The sequence below is a fragment of the Nuphar pumila genome, chromosome 11 (genome assembly GCF_984573655.1).
Source record: "Nuphar pumila chromosome 11, dmNupPumi1.hap1.1, whole genome shotgun sequence".
In the NCBI taxonomy this organism is placed as follows: Eukaryota; Viridiplantae; Streptophyta; class Magnoliopsida; order Nymphaeales; family Nymphaeaceae; genus Nuphar; species Nuphar pumila.
The window spans coordinates 33,272,156-33,294,136 of record NC_143259.1 but is presented as its reverse complement, the minus strand read 5'-3'; the positions used below and the strand labels follow the sequence as shown (position 1 = coordinate 33,294,136).

Here is a 21,981-nt window from a genome sequence, read left to right as displayed (position 1 = left end):
GAAGATACAATTGGTTCGATCCTTGCCGATGAAAGTGAGAAACTTGATACGGGGTTGCTTCATATGGTTTCCCCCATTGGCTTGATCAAATTGATGGTTAAAAAATTCGGGTCCGTGTTAGTTGGACCCCTAGATGTACCAACTCCTTGGTTGATCATAAACTTCTACATCATGGTTGCTAAGTTGTCGGTCTTATTATTCACCTCACTTAGCTGGAGCTGGGTTTGAACCCGTAATGTGTCTACAAGCTCTTGGGCTCCACGAGTCACCATGACTTTAAGCAATATGTTCTCTGCCTGCTAGACAAAATTCTGTCGGTTCGGATTTTGGGTTGGTGGAGGTTTAGGCTAGGTTTTAAACTAGGCTTTGGTTCTGGTCTTCTAGCCAAAGGTATCAGGTATGTAAATTTGATTTTATTTTTAGATTTTTCAAGTTTTTAAAGGGTTGGAATTAATTTATTTTTGGGATAGGTCAGGGCATTATATGTTCTGTTCAGTTTTCTAGGTTCAAACATAGTTCAAAGACCGGATGAGATCTCAGCGATCCGAATGAATTTTTTAGATCTGTAAGTTGAGTTTGAAATCCAACGGATGTGGTTACCTATGGTAAAACTTTCAGGATTTTATGATTTAGGATCTTGCCTATGATTTTTTTTTAAGTTTAAAAATGTTAGGCCGTCAGGATCCAAATGCTAGATGTGATATATTTAAGTAAAATGACGATATATATATAGATCAAGATATTTTTTTAAACTATATTTTGGATTTGGTTTATGATATGTAAGGCTAACCATGGTGATTTTTTAGGGATTTTTAGGTCTATCAAAATACAGAGATGAATTTTTGAAATCTGGATATGAATGCATACTTGTACCGATCCTTCCTAAGAACAGGCAGAATATGGCTTAACTTTCAAAAGACGAATCATATTAACCAGGTAACAGATTTTAACAACTCAAATTATAATTTAGAAGTCTTAAAATTAAAGAATCTGATATCAAAGCACATATATCAATGGGATCGCCTTAAAATGCTCAGAGAAAAGGTTCGGATGCAGGTAGTCGTGGTTGGTGCAGATCACCTTTGATTGTGGTTGAATCAGACAAATGGATACGTGAAGGGCTTGGGCCCTTGTTGCAAAATTTGAGAGATGTATCTGGGTCCTGAGATGGACTTGCTTTGGTACCAAATGATATGGAGTGCTCACCCAAACCAGACGGGTTTGCAAGAGGAGATGATGGCGTGAAGATTGAGAGGTAGGGCGTGTGATGGGAGATCAACTAGGGGAAAATGTGAGAGGGAGATAAACTAACAGAGATATGAGAGAGGTGGAGGTTGTTGCCGGAGGTTGGACGATGGAGTGGGATTTTATTGAGGGATAAAGAGCCTTCTTATTACAAGGAAGGAGACTTATTCTTACCAAGAAGGTAAGTCAAGAAAGGTAAAGAAAACCTCTCAAAAAATCTATATCAAATAAAAATGAAATAACAAATTACAAGAACTTAAATAGAAAAGAAAGCACAAATAGGGGATCCAAGCTGGACATCCATATCTAGGAGAGTTTCTCTTTCCTTTTTCTTTTTATTTTTTCCCTCAATTGGCACCATCCCAGAAAGATGACCCATTTGCCACTGTGAACTCGATAAGCACAAATTTGTACTCATTATGCTCTTACTAATTCTCTTAATTGCCTCATTTATTTTTTTATTTACAAAAGTCTGAATTAACCACTATCCTAACCCCAATTTCTACTTACACTCATATAGATTAGAGATCCATTTATCTAAAAGAGATATCCATATCCAACTACTTATTCTATTTAGGTTGGGATGTTATCACATTCATTGGCCCAAATAGATCTAAGAATGGCCTACTCCAATTCAAATCTATAGGCCTTACACCCAGGGACTTGGATGGATTCACTTCATACAACATGTGCAGATATTAAAGACCTTGTATAGGTTGTGGAAGACCCAAATCCAAGTTCAATGATCTAATCACATGATATGGATTCAGTGGCACCCGATTCCAAATTGGCATTAGATGGAGTGGAGCAAGAAGAAATCCAACCTAACTCGACATTGGACGGATCAAGGCAAGGAGCAGTTGGATCAACATTGAAGGGACCCAAATCCAAAGGAGATATCAAGGACCAACTAGCCCTTGTGGGGCCCACTTAGAGGTCAACCTCCTCTATTTCAAGAGCTTGGGTGGACGTGACAAGGTTGTTAAGCAAGGGGAAAACAAGCTAGAATTAGCTTAGCTAATTTTGGCGAAGTCAAAGGAGGGTTATCTAAGAATAGACTAGGTCTTAGAGGGCTTACCTAATTTATTTCTAGTCAAGTAGTCATTACCTTATTTTAGAATCTTTTTTATTATGAGTTTGTAACTTGCGTAAATATGTAAATATCTCCTGTATACTCTATATAAACCCCCCTTATAATATGTTGAGAATCATGAAATGAAACAAATTAAAGTTTGAATCTCCCTCATTCAAAATCGTCTATCTCTCTCTCTCTCTCTCTCTCTCCTTGGCCTTTAGGCCCTCTCTTACATTTCTCTCTTGTTGCACCAAGATCAGACCTCAAGTAGGTCAGAAACATGTAAACTTGGCCCAATCCAGGTGTAGTGGACTCAAGCTTGATGATGGCCAAACCCTTGCTACACCAACCTGCATCCAAACGACTCCTGACCTACAACTCTATAGTAGAACTCTCCAAGAGTGTCTGTTAGGTACATGTAAGTCAAGCCAGCCCTTATCTTAACTAAACCAATGTCTTCACCCACTTGACCCAAATTGATTCCAAGAAACCCAATATATTCAGATTGCTGTAAACTGTAGAATCTGACTTGACTTTCCTGAGTCATATCTTCCTAACTCTACCTAATCTATACTTGAGATTTTAACTATAAGTGCTTCTACATGTCCCCAACTAACTCTAAAAAAATCAACTTTAGATCCTAACCCGGTAGAGAAAACTGAATTTTCTACCGAACCTTACCGAATCCAAAACACAATCCAGACCCAGTTTGAACCTAGTTCCCTGTAACATGTTCTCGAGCAAATAAATCCCAAACCAAATGGATTTTCGCCCTGATATTTTAACCAGCCTTACTTTCATGTGAATTTTTCCCAAAACCTGTTAGAATCCAAACTGAACCTAACATTGTTTCTAACTTAGCCAACCTACCTAAATCAACCCTTGAACCCAGACCTACCCCGTGGGACATGTAACAAACTTGGATTCTAATTGGACCTTATTTATCACCAAACACCCCCCAACTTTATAGGGTTTGGTACAGTTTGGGTTTGGGTCAAACCCAACTCATTGACACCCCTAGGTGTAGCTAAGCAATGACAAAGAGTTTTGGACCTTCTTTAATCCTTACAAGTAAAGCAAAATGTCCCCAGCTCTCGAAGATGTAAGACTATTAGGGTGAAGAATAATGGTGATGGCCTAATTAAATCACTATGGCAGGGCACAAAGTTTTGCATGGTTGGAAATGTGGTATGACATGGTCTATTTTAGTCCTTAGAGGAGAATTAGCAGTATAAGGGATTCCACACCAAAGTCCTCTTTACAATATGAGATTGCTAATGGTTAGGGGTGGGCATTGGGCCGGCTCGACCTGATTACTGACGAGTCGGGTTTTGGCCTAATTCTTAACGGGCTTGAATTTGAAGAGAAGCATATGGCCTGGCCCCTTTGCCCAACAAGCCAATGTGAGGTGGGCTGGGTCTAGCCCAAACCCATTTACTTTCCTTTATTTCTATGATACGATATGAAAACCTAAATTCTTAATTAGTGTAACTAATTAGTATAATTAATAAATAGCAAGTTTTGATGCAACTGATTAGGTAAATAGTAATAGTTATCCAAGTTACTATGTAATAGTTAAATTTTAAAATTTTTATATTCTTAAAAAAATAAATAAATAACTTAAGTCTATTGAGCCTGTCCAAAACCCGGCCCTGTTCAGCCCAATCCATAATAGGTTCGAACTTAAAATCATGGCCCAAACCCGGCCCATGGTGGACTCGGATCAGATTGGCATATCTGACTGACTGCCCGTCTCGTTGCCCACCCCGGCTAATAATTATCCAACAAACTGTAGAAAAAACAAAACAAAAAAGAAGAAACAAAAAAAAAACCCAATCACCTGTTAAGTTAAGACGTGTGTTAGGTAGCATTAGGAACTCAGGTTGAAATCTCACCCACCTAAGGGTGGCAATCGGGTCGGGTTGGCGGGTTGGCGTGTTGGCGTGTCAGCATACCTCAACCCGAACCCGACCCATTTATTAAACGGGTCGGCTGTGGCAAACACGAACCCGACCCGTTTAATAAACGGGTAACCCGACACGACCCGCCAACCCATTTAATAAATGGGTTGGGTCGGGTAAACGGGTTTTCATGTTCGCGGGTCAGGTTGGCGGGTCGGGTTGGCGGGTTGACGGATCGGGTTGGCAGGTAGGCAGGTTGGCGGGTCGGGTTGACGGGTTGGTGGGTCGGGTTGGCGGGTTGACCCACCCGCCTAACCCGTTTATTAAACGGGTCAACCGGGTTGGCGGGTTGGCATACCCCCAACCCGAACCCGACCTGTTTAATAAATGGGTTACGCGGGTCGACCCGTTTATTAAACGGGTTGGCTTAAGCCCAACCCGAACCCGCCTAAGAGGCCGGTTGGCGGGTCATGTCAGAAATTGCCACCCCTACACCCACCCCAATTGATTCCTGCACCAACGGTAGACGTGCACGCCCTATCTGTGGGGCCCACAGGCGGCGCCTACTTCAAATTGTGCACGCGGGTCCCAAGGGATTGCCACGTTCCTAAATCTTGATGCCAATGGATGATGTGTCAACAAGACCAATAGGAAAAAAGTTGGTCATGTGTTTGACTTCGCTATTTTGTTTTCTTTGGAGTTTTCGGGGTCGGAACCCCTTTAAAAGCAGAGGCTTTGATTCAGGGTTTCCCGCATGATTTTGTGAATCATTTGCCTTGCCTTTGCCCTCTCTCTCTCAAAGGTTCAGCAGGGGGGAGGAAGAGAGCGCCAACTGAATCAATGATGGCAGCAGCACCAACATCCGGCGATGCATCTTCTGCTGCCAACAACGGCATCGACTCTATCCTTCCCGGCTGGTTCTCTGAGATCAGCCCCATGTGGCCAGGTCTGCCTCTCATCACTCAACTCTCCCCCATCTTCTTCCCTTTTGCTGATCCTGGTAATTGTTTTTTTCCCTCCTTTTGTTGCCCACCTTCTCCTCTGTTGTGAGATGGTTCCTTCATCGGTGTCGGTTAACTTATGGGCTCATTCCCCCTCTCCTTTTATATGCTTCTTGTTTTCTTTTTTGTTGGTCTGTGATCCATTATGCTTGTTTTCCCTCCCTTTTTTTTCATTGGTTTCCTTTTCTTGGCATGATGTAATTTTTTTCCCTCTTTATTGATGTTTAGCTTTAAGCATAGTTTCAGTTCAGAACTCTCTCTCTCTCTTATTTTAAGCCATTGAAAACTCAACCATATCCAGGACGGTGGTTGAGTTTTCCATTCTGGTCTGAGCCAAAATGTGATAGTTTTATTTGTCAGGAAATGTAACTACCCGATCCGGGGCCTCTCGAGCCCGGGTTCGTGGACGTTAGTTTCTAGAGGGAAATTACTCAATAATCTCAAAAGGTCATGCCAGATTTTTTTTTTAATTTAATAATTAAAGGTCCGTATATTCATTTTTTTCAATAACCATCCAAATGCATAAACATAATAAAAGAGTAGAGGTAAACCATACTTTGATGTGGATGATGTGGCAGGGTCGTACTAAGTCCTGTGAGTGACGACAATCGTCCCTAAACCTACAATTGCAACCAAAAGAAGGAGGGTGAGTCTACAACCCAATAAGATTTCATTTACAAAATGACGCGACCGTTGCAATTGTAGTGAGCTCTAAGCTCCTAGTCTTATTTTAGTTTGTTACTTTACACACATGTTATTTATGAGTTTTACCCCTCTTTTTTACCGCATTTCTAACATCATTATCAGACATTTCTATTCTATTCGGATATTTCGGATATAGCCTTCTAGAGCGTAGCAACCCATGTAGACAACTCAGAGTCTACGATGTTGGCCAGACATATGAACCACTCACAACAACGTAGTCCAAACTGATCTAGAGTACGGACACATGTGCTGTAGCAGCTCGCCGGTTGCAAGCCGAGAGCGAATGAATTCAAACGGTAGCTAGCCGAAGAGCCAGGGTGGCTATACCTGCCCCCAAAGTGTCTCAAGGAGCTATACCTACCCCCAAGGTGTCTCAAGGAGCTATACCTGCCCCCAAGGTTTTGTGGTCCATGCTACATCCTACATGTGTCTAGTGGGCAACGTTTTAACTCCTAAGGGTCACCTAAGAACATCTGAGGTATTCCCAAGTTGCTCAAGAGGTACACCTCAACATTGCCTCAGACCATACCTCCTAGTAGAGTTCTTCATCGTATTCTGTGTGGTCATCCTATACACAACTTTATTTCAATGTCCACATCTTGAAGTTAGTGCATTATACAATCATCAATGTATGTTCACTAACCACTCTTTAACACATGTTCACATCTCTGAACTGTTAAGGATGGCAACCCACAACAGATTAATTCACGACACTTACAATACTCCTCCCAAGGCATAAACATGACATTTTTCAAGGTAATACCTATCCTGAGACTCTGAAACTCTACCCTCAATTTTCACGTAAGACATTAATCTCATACATGCAATCATGTCATGCTACATTTATTTCATAACTTAGAAAATATGCATGATCATGTTTAAGCATCACATTTGAATTTTATAGATTCCTAAGCATGCAAAAAAGTGTTTATTCACAATAACAAAACTAGCATACTTTAAACATTGAAATTATAATAACGAATGCCTAAACTAGCTAGCATGTGTTTTAATTAACTAAAGAGGAATTTGCAAATGTTCACTTACCTGGAATGCTTAAATTCCAAATTCTTAGTTGTACGCAACCTTTGATTTGAAATCAATAAATACCTTGTATCATTGTCAAAATTACTAAAACACCCTTAAACTTAGTTGTCAAACTCTAACTTCATTCTTTCAGAGTTTGTCCTCACATCTCCTACTAATAACTTCTACTCAAGCAGTAAAATCCACGGATTCAAGAATTTGACTTCGGGGCACTTAGTTATGCCTTGTATACTTTGTAGGCATACCAAGGGCAAAATGGTCTTTTTACTTTTTCAACCATTAACAATGACCTCTATGTCATCTTTACTTCATATTACTTTAAGATTTACATCCATAATAAAAATTTGACCACTTAAGTCCTCAACTCAACTCTGATTTGGATCCTAGATTTGGTATTCTTGATCCAAACCCGCTTGAAATGGTTTGTTTGGATCTAAATCGGGTCGTCTTATCAGGTCCGACTTGAGTTTTGGGTCCAAACAGGGATCCAAACCCGAATCTAATTTATAATGGAAAAATCGAGTCTTCGCTACTTCGATTTTTCCACCGCACCCGATCAATCAATCACACGCATATCTTTATATACCCTACGCGTCCGATTTTTCTTGGTCTAGACTGAGTCGGTTTGACCCATATTGGGTCCGCCTTTGGTCTGGGCCAAATTGGTCCACCATTACAAACCCGACTCGGTCTGCTAACTAATTCAGACCCAACTCTATCCGAATAGATCGAGACGGTCTGTCACAACATGCATATCCTCACTCGTTTTTTTTTTTTTTCGTTTGCCTTGGTCTGGACACACCCAAACTGAGTCCCTCCGGTCTGCGCTCAGTCTGGGTCACGTCTAGCCTGATGACCGACTCGGCCTGCATAAAATGCAGACCGAGCCTGTCATCTCGGCGTGCAATAGTTCCGGCAACTCCTACTGTTACCGAATTGTTGCAGCTTCCTGCAAGCAGGGCGACACCGTTGGCGCTCGCCGGTGGCTGCCGATCCAATGGTGGTAGCAGGGGAAAATCCCCTTCGTTTTTTTACTGTATTTGCAACCGACGAGGGCCTTGGCCGGACCTCCTGCCTCTTCGCAGTAGGCGGTCCGCCCCCTCTGTTTTTCGTCACCGACGGTGACAATAGCAGAGGGAAAAACCCCTCTGCTAACCCCCCTTATAGAGCCAGACAGGGACATGGTTCTCCCTGTCCCTGCATCTCTGCAACTCGTCGGCAACCTCTCGGTTGCCGACGACCTTTGCTTTGAACATCAAAAGAGAGAGAAAAACTTACCTGCTGGCCGACGACCAGCGGAGCTCCTCTTCTCCCGCTTTCTCTCTTCACGCTCCCTCTTTACTCATTTGATGGTCGAGTAAGAAAAGGGGAGGAGCCCCTCCATGGCTTTTATAGCCATGGGGTCGGTTACCCCCTCCCTTCTATATTAAATGGGGGCACCCCTCTTCCTCTCCCACGATCTGATTCGTGAGAGAGGAAGGGGCATCGTTCCCCCCTCCTTTCGTAACCCCCCACGATGGGGGGGAGCGTTACAATTCCACCCTCCTTATAAAAAGATTCTTCTCGAATCTTTCTCGAAAATAATTGAAGAAATTGTGCGCTCATATCTGCCTCGTTCTCCCATGTAGCTTCATCCTTACTGTGATGCTTCCATCTCACTAGGACCATTGGGATAACCTTGTTTTTGAACTTGTGCTTCTTAAATTTAATTACTTCAATTGGTTCTTCCCGAATGCCTAAATCTTTTTGGATGTCTAACACCGATTCCACTGTATCCAGTATATATGAATGATCTGACACGTACTTTCTTAACATGGATACATAAAATACGTTATATATCCTGGAAAGTGATGGAGGTAATGTCAACTGATAGGCTGTAGAACCTATTCTTTTCAAAATCTCGAATGGGCCGATATATCTTGGACTTAGTTTGCCCTTCTTTCCGAACCACATTACTCCTTTAAACGGTGATATCTTTAAGAAGACGTGATCACCTAACTCGAACTCCAACTCACGTCGCCTCTTATCTGCATAACCTTTCTGACGACTTTGGGCTGCATGGAGTCTTTCATGGACGAATCTGATTTGCTCCTCCATTTGTTGAACCAATTCAGGTCCTAAGGTTTTTCTTTCACCAACTTGGTCCCAGCATAGAGGCGTCGTACAATGTCTCCCATATAAGGCTTCATAGGGAGTCATCCCAATACTGGATTGAAAGCTGTTGTTATAGGCAAATTTAATTAGCGGCAAAATTTCGTACCATGAGTTGTGATACTCCAGTGTACAGGCTCGCAACATATCCTCCAATGTCTGGATGGTTCTTTTGGACTGCCCATCCGTCGGTGGGTGGAAAGCTGTGCTCATTTTCAACTGAGTTCCCATTGCTTCTTGAAAGCTTTGTCAAAACTTAGAGGTAAATTTCGAATCTCTATCAGAAACAATGGAATCCGGCACTTCGTGCAATCTTACTATCTCTTTTATGAAAAGACGAGCTAACTGTTCAAAGGAACACATTGTCTTGGATGCGAGAAAATGCGCATACTTGGTCAGTCTATCAACAATTACCCAAATCGCATTCAATCCTTCTCTAGTCTTAGGAAATTCTGTAACAAAATCCATCGTTATATTTGCCCACTTCCATACCGGAATAGGTAGTGGTTGCAATAGTCCTCCCGACCTCTGATGTTCAATCTTTACTTGCTGACATATTAGATACTCAACAACATCCCTCTTCATTCCATTCCACTAGAAATTATTCTTCAAATCTCTATACATCTTTGTATTTCCAGGGTGAATGGAATACTTGGAATGATGTGCCTCGGCAAGCAATTGTTTTCTAAGTTCCTCATCCTTAGGAATATATACCCGATCCCGAAATCTCAACATACCTTGATCGTCTACTTTGAAATTTGGATCTTCACCATCATTTGTTGTTGACCTGATTCTTTCTAACTCTTGATCTAAGAGTTGCTTTTCTTTGATTTTGTCCCAAATTTCTGACCCTAAGGTCGTCTGGACAAACATCAGTCGACCCGAAAGACATTGCACTTCTGCTTTTTGTTCTACAATGCTCACCAACAGACTTAATATGGATAGTCTCGTGACTGATTCTTGTTTTTCACTGAGTGCGTCAGCTACTTTATTAGCTTTCTCTGGGTGATACTTCAACTCAAAATCATAATCTTTTAATAATTCTAACCATCGCTGCTGTTTCATATTCAATTCCTTTTGAGAGAACAAATATTTTAAACTTTGATGATCAATGAATACCTCAAATTGTTCTCCATATAAGTAATGCCGCCATATTTTGAGTGCGAACACTACTGCAACCAATTTTAGGTCATGAGTTGGATAATTTATCTCATGCACCTTTAGTTGTCTTGAGGCATATGTGATAACCCTGTCATGTTGCATCAAGACGCAACCCAATCCTTTATTTGATGCATCGCTATAAACGGTAAAACTTCCAATGCCAGAGGGCAAAACTAACACTGGAACAATGGTTAATCGCTTCTTGATCTCTTGTAAGTTTTTCTCGCACTTTTCATTCCATTTGAACCTTACCTCTTTCTTTGTCAGCTTAGTCATGGGAGCTGCCAATATAAAAAACTTTCCACAAAGTATCTGTAGTAACCAGCTAACCCTAAGAAACTTCGAATTTCTATGGCATTCTTGGGTGTGGGCCAGTTGGTTACCGCTTCGAATTTTGCTGGGTCCACCATCACTCCTTCTTTACTGATAATATGTCCCAAAAATGATACATGATCAAGCCATAACACACACTTAGAGAACTTAGCATATACCTTATGATCTATAAGTTTTTGCAAAATAATTATCAAATGTTCTGTGTGTTGTTCCTTACTGGCCGAATAAATGAGAATGTCGTCTACGAACACCACTTCGAACTTATCCAAGAATGGTTTGAACACTTTGTTCATTAAATCCATGAATGCAGCTGGGGCATTTGTCAGCCCAAAGGGTATGACCAGGAACTCACAATGACCATATCTTGAACGAAACGCGGTCTTGGCAACATCCTCTTCTCGAATCTTTAGTTGATGATACCCAGAACATAAATCCAACTTAGAAAAGCAGGCTGCACCTAAAAGTTGATCAAATAAATCATCTATCCTTGGCAAAGGATACTTGTTCTTTATTGTCACTGCATTTAATTTCCTATAATCGATGCACATACGCAATGACCCATCTTTCTTTTTCACGAACAAGATCGGTGCGCCCCAAGGCGATACCGATGGTCGGATAAATCCGATATCCAGAAACTCCTGGAGTTGATCCTTGAGTTCTTTGAGCTCAGCAGGTCCCATCCTATATGGAGGAATGGAAATGGGCGTTGTACCTGAAGCTAGATCTATCTGGAATTCGACTTCCTTATCCGGTGGAAGTCCTGGAAGTTCTTCGGGAAAAACATCCACGAATTCCCGTGCAATCTCAACCTCTGTGATCGAGAGTTTATCGTCAACTTCGGTCTTCATATAAGCCAAGTATCCAATACAACCCTTCTGTAGATACCGATTGACTTGAAGATATGAAATAATAGCCGGTTTCACAAGTTTTCTAACGCCTTGAAAGGTGATAGTTGAGGTTTCAGGGTGTTGAAAACTGACACTTTTTCCTCAACAATTAATCGTTTCATGATGGTTAGATAACCAATTTATGCCCAAGATAACGTCCACTCTCATAAAGTCCAATATTAGAAGGTCTACCGACAATAGACGTTCTTCGACTTGTACCATACATCCTTGGATGACTTCATTTATATACATCGACTTTCCTACTGGTGTCTCTACTTGGTATTTTATCTCTAGAGGTACAGGTGAAACAGGTAATAATACCGAGTGGTAAAACTATGTGTAGCACCCGAATCAAAGAGAACATGTGCACTAACACCAAAAATTTGGAGTGTACCTTCTACCACGTCAGGGCTAGTTAAGGCTTCCTGCAGAGTTGCTGCATAAACTCGGCCTGGAGCAACTGGTTTCTCCCTGGGTTTTGCTCATTCTCTCTGTACTGGCTGGGGACATTTCCTTGCAATGTGTCCTATTTGACTACAATTGTAGCATTTAATATTCTTTTCATCGCAACGACCTTTATGCTTGAAGCCGCAAGTCCTACAATTGCTGTTGCCCTTGGAAGGCGCTCCTCGGTATCGAGGTTTCTTAGCTTCTGGTTGTTGATTGTGACTGAAACTGGGGCTGGAGAAGGAACAAGAGGTATCATACTCCCCATTGCCCTAGTGACGTCCAACATGACCGTCACGAAGAGCGAAAGGACAACAACCATCTGATCCGTCTGGATCACTTCAGGATGCCTGTGCCTCCCAAAGCTCCTACTGCCTCTACGGTCGCTCTCATTGCCACTATCGTTGTTAGCGTCCATTCCTACTAACAAGCGACAATAATAAATTCAGGACCTACGTGAACCTTCCTATGACTCTTTTTGCCACATAATCATTTGGATGATTGCAATAATCGTTCTTTTAGGACCTTTAAATTATTTCGATCCAAACAAATTCTTCTTTCATAATCCAACCTTTCTTATCGAAACCTGGCTCTAATACCACTTGTAACGACCTGATTCGGGCCTCTCGAGCCCGGGTTCGTGGACGTTAGTTCCCAGAGGGAAATTACTTAATAATCTCAAAAGCAACTCCAAATCATGCCAGATTTTTTTTTTCATTTAATAATTAAAGGTCTGTACATCTATTTTTTCCAATAACCATCCAAATGCATAAACAGAATAAAAGAGTAGAGGCAAACCATACTTTGATGTGGATGATGTGGCAGAGTCGTACTAAGTCCTGTGAGTGACGACAGTAGTCCCTGAACCTACAGTTGCAACCAAAAGAAGGGGGGTGAGTCTACAACCCAGTAAGATTCCATTTACAAAGTGACACAACCGTTGCAATTGTAGTGGGCTATAAGCTCCTAGTATTATTTTAGTTTGCTACTTTATACACATGTTATTTATGAGTTTTACCCCTCATTTTTACCGCATTTCTAACATCATTATCAGACACTTCTATTCTATTCAGCTATTTCGGATACAACCTTCTAGGGCGTAGCAACCCATGTAGACAACTTAGAGTCTACGATATTGGCCAGACATATGAACCACTCACAACAACGTAGTCCAAATCGGCCCAGACTACGGACACAGGTGCTGTAGCAGCTCGCCGGTTGCAAGCCGGGGGCGAAGGGACTCAAACGGTAGCTAGCCGAAGAGCCAGGGTGGCTATACCTGCCCCCAAGGTGTCTCAAGGAGCTATACCTGCCCCCAAGTTTTTGTGGTTCATGCTACATCCTACATGTGTCTAGTGGGCAACGTTTTAACTCCTAAGGGTCACCTAAGAACATCTGAGGTATTCCCAAGTTGCTCAAGAGGTACACCTCAACATTGCCCCAGACCATGCCTTCTAATAGAGTTCTTCATCGTATTCTGTGTGGTCATCCTATACACAACTTTCTTTCAATATCTACATCTTGAAGTCAGTGCGTTATACAATCATCAATGTATGCCTACTAACCACTCTTTAACACATGTTCACATCTCTGAACTGTTAAGGATGGTAACCCACAATAAATTAATTCACGACACTTACAATGCCCCTCCCAAGGCATAATAAGCGTGACATTTCTCAAGGTAATGCCTACCCTGAGACTCTGAAACTCTACCCTCAATTTTCACGTAACACATCAATCTCATACATGCAATCATGTCATGCTACATTTATTTCATAACTTAGAAAATATGCATGAACAGGTTTAAGCATCACACTTGAATTTTATAGATTTCTAAGCATGCAAAACAATGTCTATTCACAATAACAGAACTAGCATACTTGAAGCATTGGAATCATAATAACGAATGCCTAAACTAGCTAGCATGTGTTTTAATTAACTAAGGGGAAACTTGCAAATGTTCACTTACCTGGAATGCTTAAATTTCAAATTCTTAGTTTAACGCAACCTTTGATCTGAAATCAATAAATACCTCGTATCATTGTCAAAATTACTAAAACACTCATAGACTTAACTGTCAAATTCTGACTTCATTCTTTCAGAGTTTGTCCTCACATCCCCTACTAATAGATTCTACTCAAGCAGTAGAATCCATGGATTCAAGAATCACATGAATCTGACTTCGGGGCACTTAGTTATGTCTTGTATACTTTGTAGGCATACCAAGGGTAAAATGATCTTTTTACTTTTTCAACAATTAACAATGACCTCTATGTCATCTTTACCTCATGTTACTTTAAGACTCACATCCATAATAAAAATTGGACCACTTAAGTCCTCAACTCAACTCTGATTTGGATATTGGATTCGGTATTCTCGATCCAAACCCACTTGAAATGGTTTGTCTGGATCTAAATCGGGTCATTTTATAAGGTCTGACTTGAGTTTTGGGTCCAAACTGGGATCCAAACCCGAATCCAATTTGTAATGGAAAAATCGAGTCTTCGCTACTTCGATTTTTCCACCTCACCCGATCAATCAATCGCACGCATATCTTTATATACCCTACGCGTCTGATTTGTCTCGGTCTAGACTGAGTCGGTCTGACACATATTGGGTCCGCCTTTGGTCTGGGCCAAATTGGTCCACAATTATAAACCCGACTTGGTCTGCTAACTAATTCGGACCCGACTCGATCCGAATAGACCGAGACGGTCTGTTACAACACGCATATCCTCACTCTTTTTTTTTTCGTTTGGCTTGGTCTGGACACACCCAAACTGAGTTCCTCCAGTCTGCGCTCAGTCTGGGTCACGTCCAACCTGATGACCGACTCGGCCTGCATAAAATGCAGACCGAGCCTGTCATCTCGGCGTGCAATAGTTCTGGCAACTCCTACTGTTGCCGGATTGTTGCAGCTTATTGTAAGCAGGGCGACACCGTTGGCGCTCGCCGGTGGCTGCCGATCCAATGGTGGTAGCAGGGGAAAACCCCCTTATTTTTTTTACTGCGTCTGCAACCAACGAGGGCATTGGCCGGACCTCCTGCCTCCTTGCAGCAGGCGGTCTGCCCCCTCCGTTTTTTGTCACCGGCGGGTGACAGTAGCAGAGGGAAAACCCCCTCTGCTACCCCCCTTTATAGAGCCAGACAGGAACAGGGTTCTCTCTGTCCCTGCATCTCTGCAACTCGTCGGCAACCTCTCGGTTGTCGGCGACCTCTGCTCTGAACATCAAAAGAGAGAGAAAAACTTACCTGGTGGCCGACGACCAACGGAGCTCCTCTTCTCCCGCTTTCTCTCTTCACGCTCCCTCTTTACTCCTTCGATGGTCGAGTAAGGAAAGGGGAGGAGCCCCTCCATGGCTTTTATAGCCATGGGGTCGGTTACCCCCTCCCTTCTGTATTAAATGGGGGCACCCCTCTTCCTCTCCCACGATCTGATTCGTGGGAGAAGAAGGGGCGTCGTTCCCCCCTCCTTCCGTAACCCCCCCACGGTGGGGGGAGCATTACATGAAACCACTATTTGCCTCCTACATTATTGAACTGCACATAGAGCTGCAAAAGGTGATAATTGTGGCACACGAGAAACAGCCTTGTCCATGTGGCATAGTTAGAAATTTATCCAAGATTGTTAAACTTCAGAATTCTGATGTCTCATCCACTGCTACGCTCTAGCTAAATCAGGCGACGCAAGGTATTTTGAATCTTGAGTAGGCTAACTTGATTGATGGCATTATTACCAATTAGGATATGAATGGTTACTTTACTCGCATGTCATATAGAGTTCATAATTGTTTCTGTAAAATGCACTTTGGCACATGACATGTCCTTTTCATGGGGGTTGCCATTGAAGAAATGAGGTTGGTAAGGTTTTCTTTAAGTGCAGAATTCTGTCAAGTTGCAATTCTAACATCCAATGTATCTGCTATCAACTCTTATTATTCATATGTAGCCCATGGGATAGAACAGATGCCTCTCCCAAATGACTCGTACTTGAGAGTATGAGGCTGTCAAGATTTATCTGATAGAACAGCTATGCATGAGGCATATGTCACTAAGTTTTTCTTTAAAAGACAATGCAAGTTCCCATTTGTTTGAACTGAGTCAATGGGGTGATGAAAGGATTTTGAAGATCAAATGCCATAAGCTAATCTGTTATCTGGACATATGGTAGTAAAATTGAATCGGTAACATCATGTGAATGACACTACTATAATTTCATTCTACTACTATTAATTAGCTATTGAACTTGAATAGATCAAATGGCTCCATGTGAGTGATTGGTTTCTTTCAGATTGGAGTTAGCCTGCTATGATCCAGGAAACATAATAAATGAGGGGGGTGCAGTTGAGTGGGGTTGGTTATGTTGGTTGGTAATGCTTATTTGTAACCTCAAAGGAGACATTGGCATCTATTGAGAAAGAAATAAAACTTCTAGATATGTGGAAAAAATGTGGTTAGCGGAGCCTGTTTAGAATAGGACAAACACAAACAGACACGTCTCTACATACAACTAAAAGGTTATAGGTCTTCTGCTTCAGTACTTAATTTTATGTTGATATCATTGGAATAAGATGAGTCTATGGCCCATAATTTTTTTTTCAAACTAATATCCAGACTTAGATATATATAGCAGAGTATTACTGTTGTTTATGTACCTGATGCTTTAGTCGTTAGTTGTTTGAGATTTCTCACTTGAAATAGGAAGAATTGATTGCATGAACGGTGGTGCATTATTATTGTGCTTTATGTTGATTGGCTAAATATCAGGCTGTCTAACTAAAAACCCACGACTTTCATCTTGGTGTCAGTTTTATTGATGGTAAGTGCATATTTTGAGGTGAGGACAGTCATCTCAAGGTCTGCAGGGCCTTTCTTTCCCATGTCCCTTATCTGGGGTTTGTTTTTTATTCAAGATGAGGTGAGCAAAATTTATTTTTAGTCTTAGTGAGCATATGCATACATTATTAGATTGCTAACTTGCTGTAGTTCAAAATTAATACGTCTGCAATGAGTCATGTACTTTATGGTTTGACCTGACCTGGCTGGGCTTGTGGTTATATGAGTTAGCTCAATTTGGTACTTTTTGGTTGGAACTTCTTGTATTCATGATAGAGACACCAGGTTGTATACAAGGTCATCAAATTTGTCCTCAGCATTGACATTTGTTCTTCAGAAGTCGGTAGATGTTAAACATGTATTACGACATGATCATCATAGTTGGCACTATTGCCAAAGTCAGCACACTGAAAACTCTAGTGGAAGAATGAGTCTCCAATACAGCAGAAGGCCTTCTTTACAACTCATAAAATGACACAATTATGTTGTAAATTAAATAGATGAGGATGTCAAGGAATGTGTAAAGTAGAGCTGTCCATCTCTTGATCTCTAGTCTCTTGCTTCAGTTGGAGTACATCTCTCTCTCTCTCTCTCTCTCTCTCTCTCTCTCTCTTATTCTTGAGGCCTTACTTTCTATACCTTGTGGCAGTTGGAGTTTTTCTCTGCAGAATCAGATGGTTGTTTCCTTTTCCCTCCCCCCTCTTTTTTTTTTTTATGAACACATGATGCCATATTTGTATTGCTGGGGATGAGGTGAACTATTCACATTCTAGTATTCTTAACTCCTAACCTTTTCAATATAGTTAATCTGATCCAACTGGAATGCTAACACTCTCCTAGTAATGTTGCCTTTATGCCATGAAAAAACTGTGTGTGCTCATTTAGGTGTGCCATATGACTGTACAGGAGAAGCACACTCCCTAAAAATCGAAGAAATCTTGTTCCAGGAGAAGTCTGAATACCAGGATGTCATTGTGTTCAAGGTATCTGTGCTTCACAGTTTTTCCCACTTTGTTTTGTTATTTATTAACCATTTACATTTACATAGCTTCAGCAATAATTGGGTAAGATTGTTTTCTTTCTCAGTCATTGACATATGGAAAGGTCCTTGTTTTGGATGGTGTGATTCAAGTTACAGAGAGGGATGAGTGCGCCTACCAGGAAATGATATCTCACCTTCCACTTTGCTCCATTCCAAGTCCTAAGAAGGTATTTCTTCCCTCTTACTTATGGATAACACTGCATATTTTTAAAATTCTTTCTGCATTAAGCCAAAACCCTGAAGTTTATTGTCACATTAGGAGTATGACATAGCTGAACATTCCAAATGGTCAATGTCCAACTTGTTGGCTTGAAAGTTCTATTTTCCCAGGAAGCTTAGTACTTTTCTTGTTCCTTCCATTTTCCTGACAATGTCTTCTACTTAATGGTATCAAGTCAGTTTGCACCATAGTTTTTGGTTTACATTTAATTATTCTTAACATTGCACTGTTTTTTTATATTTTTGTGACCCAATTTGGTAAGTTTACCATCTGCATTTAATTGTTCTTAACATTGCACTGTCCAATATAATTTGTGTGACCTAATTTGATAATCTTTCATGTATCATGCATTTAAGTTAGGCATATTTGCTGAATTGCCTGAAACATTACTTGAATTTTCAAATTAACTGTTTTTTTCACAAAGACCAATGAATAATTGAAATTATAACAGATTGGAATATTTTTTGTTTTCTTTAACTCAACAATCTTTTCTCAGGTGTTGGTCATTGGAGGAGGTGATGGTGGTGTTCTGAGGGAAGTGGCACGCCATACTTCTGTGGATCAAATTGATATATGTGAAATTGATGCAATGGTTGTGGAAGTAAGTTAAATTATTTGCTGAAAATGTTCAATTGCATATTTTGATTGCATCTTTGATGGCCATGTTCTTTGTGGAAGAGTGCTCTTTAGCTTTTTCTTATGTTAGCTAGTAAATAGAAACCCAAACTGATTATGCCAAATTATTATATGTTGAAGAGTAGAGTCCATCCTTTGTTTCCTTTCTGAGCTTATGTATTTTCACTATGCGGCTAGATAGAGTTTCTCCAAATGATTTTTGTAACTGCCAACAAGTTGCTTCTTTTCTTTTCTTTTTTTCCTTATGAATTCTTTGATGTTATGACTGCAAAAGGATTGCCTATCAACCATGAAATTTTTAAAATGCAGTAGTCCTACTTTCAAGGGATTCTCATAGGAATTCCTAAGGAACTAGCAGCTTGTCAACTCTATCTTTTTTGTTTCCTTAAAATTAAAAGAAGTGATTTGAATCTTTGAACTGAATCTTTGCTTTCTGGTGTTACGGATGTGTAATGTTCAATGTGAATGGCCATTATCTGTGTATGAGAAATTAAGCTCAGAAAGATATCTGAAGGATGTGCTCTAAACATTCTTTTTCTTTTAATTTGTATTTCTCAAACTTCATGAAATCATTTCTCTGGGACATATCATGTTTTATGTTTGTGTGATCCCAATAGTTCTAAAATCATGTGCTTTTTTCTTTTGCAGGTTTCTAAACGCTTTTTCCCTGACTTAGCTGTAGGATTTGAAGATCCTCGTGTGAACCTTCATATTGGTGATGGTATGAGCTTTTTCCTTTTATTTTTAAAGTCTGTACGTGTTATCAGTTTGGAGCCTTTAAGTGTTAGCAGAAAGTCAAAAAATCTTATGCTTGGGACTTGATAATATGTATTTATTGGATTTGTGTCTGCATTAATGATGTGGTGGAATGCCAGCTCATGCAACTTTGGCCACGAGAGGAGGCATAGGCCAAGTTGCAGGAGCATGGTGGGTTATCTGAGCTTGTGGGGGCTATGTAGAACTACAAGCACGGCCTCTGGGCTGCAAGGACAGGTTTGATAATCATTTATTAGAATTCTTTTGGACTGCTAACTAGTGATCTGGGACAAACTTAGGAACCATTTCTTGGAATCATTTGTTTCATACTTTGAACCAGTATTTGGCATAATCTGCTCATTATTGTTGGTTCTTTTTCCGCAGGGGTTGCTTTCCTGGAAGCTGTTCCTGAAGGCCTTTATGATGCAGTTATAGTGGATTCTTCTGATCCAATAGGTACGGACACACTTGATCAGCTCAAATATCAGGAGTCCAAGTCAGGACTTACATGATCCTTCAAGTTGATTCTTGTGAGTTGGCCAGAATCACCGTCTCGTCTGGCTCTGTTGAGATTCCTTTGACTCAGCTAGCAGCTATGAGTTAAGGTGGCCTATATTGAGATCATCTTACATCAGAACGGGTTAAGCAAATCTAAACCAACTGAGGTGAACTGAGCCTGATAGCCCTCCTGGGAATTTGTCTGCTTGAGCTGCTGGAGTTTTGAATTGCTCCAGTTGGCCTTTTGATATAGATCAGCTTTTCTTTCTCATGCAAAGAAACTGCATTGCCTACTTGCATTAACGAATGCTTCTGTATTCTATAGGACCTGCTGAAGAACTTTTCAAGAAGCCTTTCTTTCAATTGGTATCTAGAGCACTTCGTCCAGGAGGAGTGGTGTGCACACAGGCAGAAAGTATCTGGTTGCATATGCACATAATAGAAGATATCGTCTCTAACTGCCACCAGATATTCAAAGGATCCGTGGACTATGCATGGACAACAGTCCCAACTTATCCAAGGTAGTCTTTGGGCAATGTGCTAAATTGACAGACTTTTGATCTGGCCTATTTTTGTTTGATGAATTACATAAGTTCTATATCTCCAGTGGTGTTATCGGGTTCATGCTCTGTTCAACCGAGGGTCCAGCTGTTGATTTTATCCACCCAGTGAATCCCATTGATGTTGAGAGTGGGAAACAAAGCAATGCAAGAGGTCCTTTGAAATTTTACAACTCTGAGGTGATTCCTTATCCATTAATTTATTTTGTTACTTTAATACAGGGTTCTCAGGTTATTGGAGTTGAACTGAATGGCTTGGATAACTAATACAAGTTTTCCAGTGATTGCGCCTAATGTAATCTAGTCAATTAACTTGATCAGATTTAGATCAGTTCACCTGTCATTAATTTGTTTTGACATATGCCGTAGCCACTTGGTTTTGTATTTCTCATCATAAGATAAAATCTGAGTGCAGATACATTCGGCTGCTTTCTGCTTGCCATCCTTTGCGAAGAAGATTATCAATTCCAAAGCTAAGTAATACTTTCTACAGACTCATGCAAGGAATCAAAGGTGCTTTCCATGGAAACCTGTTTGATGCAATTTGTTTGATTGGTGAGGCAATTTGGCTGCCAACAGAATGACCTCTGCACAAGTGTCGTGGAATTTTGGCATGAGAATATTGCGGGTGTATCATCGTATTAGCGTTACTGTATTTCCATTGGAATTTTTAGTGCATAAAATATGCAACAATAAAGATTGACACAATAAGATTTATTTATCTTGATTATGGCAATCTTTTGGTGCTTTATATTATTTATCTTGATTATGGCAATTTTGGTGCTGAAGCTGTGGATAAGACAGCTTTATTTGGCTACACTCGTTTAATATCATTGGTTTTTTTGAATTTATAACCTGAAGAAACTGCACCCGGCACAAAGACCTGGTTGCCCCAGCCTGCCATACCTAAGGTCATCGTGCCGGCAGCGTAAAACTCCTAGGCTCGGACCCCTGCCCCCAGGGCCTATGCTACGCATTGGCTTGCGCAGAGGGGTGACACCCATGAGAATCGAATCTTGACTTCCGGTCTAGCGTACAAGGAAAATGGTTTCTCTGGCATAATTCATTTGCAAAGATCGTAGACCATGTTTTTTTCAGCTCAAGTTCTCCTTCCCTGGCGCTTGGATGGATCTGATTCCAAGGAGTTCTTTAGACATCCCACTAAATCCCTTCCTGCAAATTGTGTATTGCGGCAAAATCATCCTAGTGTGCTCCCTCAGAGCCATGATTCATTCTTCTAGTAGTTGGATTAGTCGATATCATGGTTTTTTATCAGGATATCATGCGGTCACCCCAGTATCGTGTCGCAACCAGAATTGATTGATTGATATAGGTTTTGGGTTATGATTGACATGGAAAAATTTACTACCTTAGTAGGTGAAGATCGATTTAAGTACATGTTACCGAGTTCAATCGATACGAAACACCTACGTTATGCATATCATCTTCCTCAAAAAGATTTAGTATTCCCGCATGAAGGTCC

General features: G+C 40.9%; 1 protein-coding gene across 1 annotated transcript; it reads left to right on the top strand.

The window, feature by feature from the left end:
• The first annotated feature begins 4,991 nt into the window (after window positions 1-4,991).
• On the top strand, window positions 4,992-21,273 carry LOC149822233 (spermidine synthase-like). The gene is made up of 9 exons (XM_089980799.1): window positions 4,992-5,167; window positions 17,693-17,769; window positions 17,873-17,995; window positions 18,545-18,649; window positions 19,333-19,405; window positions 19,825-19,896; window positions 20,264-20,459; window positions 20,546-20,678; window positions 20,914-21,273. Exons 1-9 carry the CDS (start codon window positions 5,062-5,064, stop codon window positions 20,977-20,979), a joined length of 951 nt encoding a protein of 316 aa, XP_089836925.1. The 5' UTR covers window positions 4,992-5,061; the 3' UTR covers window positions 20,980-21,273.
• The last annotated feature ends 708 nt before the right edge of the window (window positions 21,274-21,981 follow it).

What these genes read in the sequence shown, in the direction of transcription:
- LOC149822233 (XM_089980799.1), top strand. Translation starts at nt 5,062, where the DNA reads ATGATGGCAGCAGCACCAACATCCGGCGATGCATCTTCTGCTGCCAAC. An exon ending in GATCAGCCCCATGTGGCCAG is followed by an intron (nt 5,168 to 17,692) that starts GTCTGCCTCTCA and finishes ATGACTGTACAG; the next exon opens with GAGAAGCACACTCCCTAAAA. An exon ending in TGAAATTTTACAACTCTGAG is followed by an intron (nt 20,679 to 20,913) that starts GTGATTCCTTAT and finishes ATCTGAGTGCAG; the next exon opens with ATACATTCGGCTGCTTTCTG.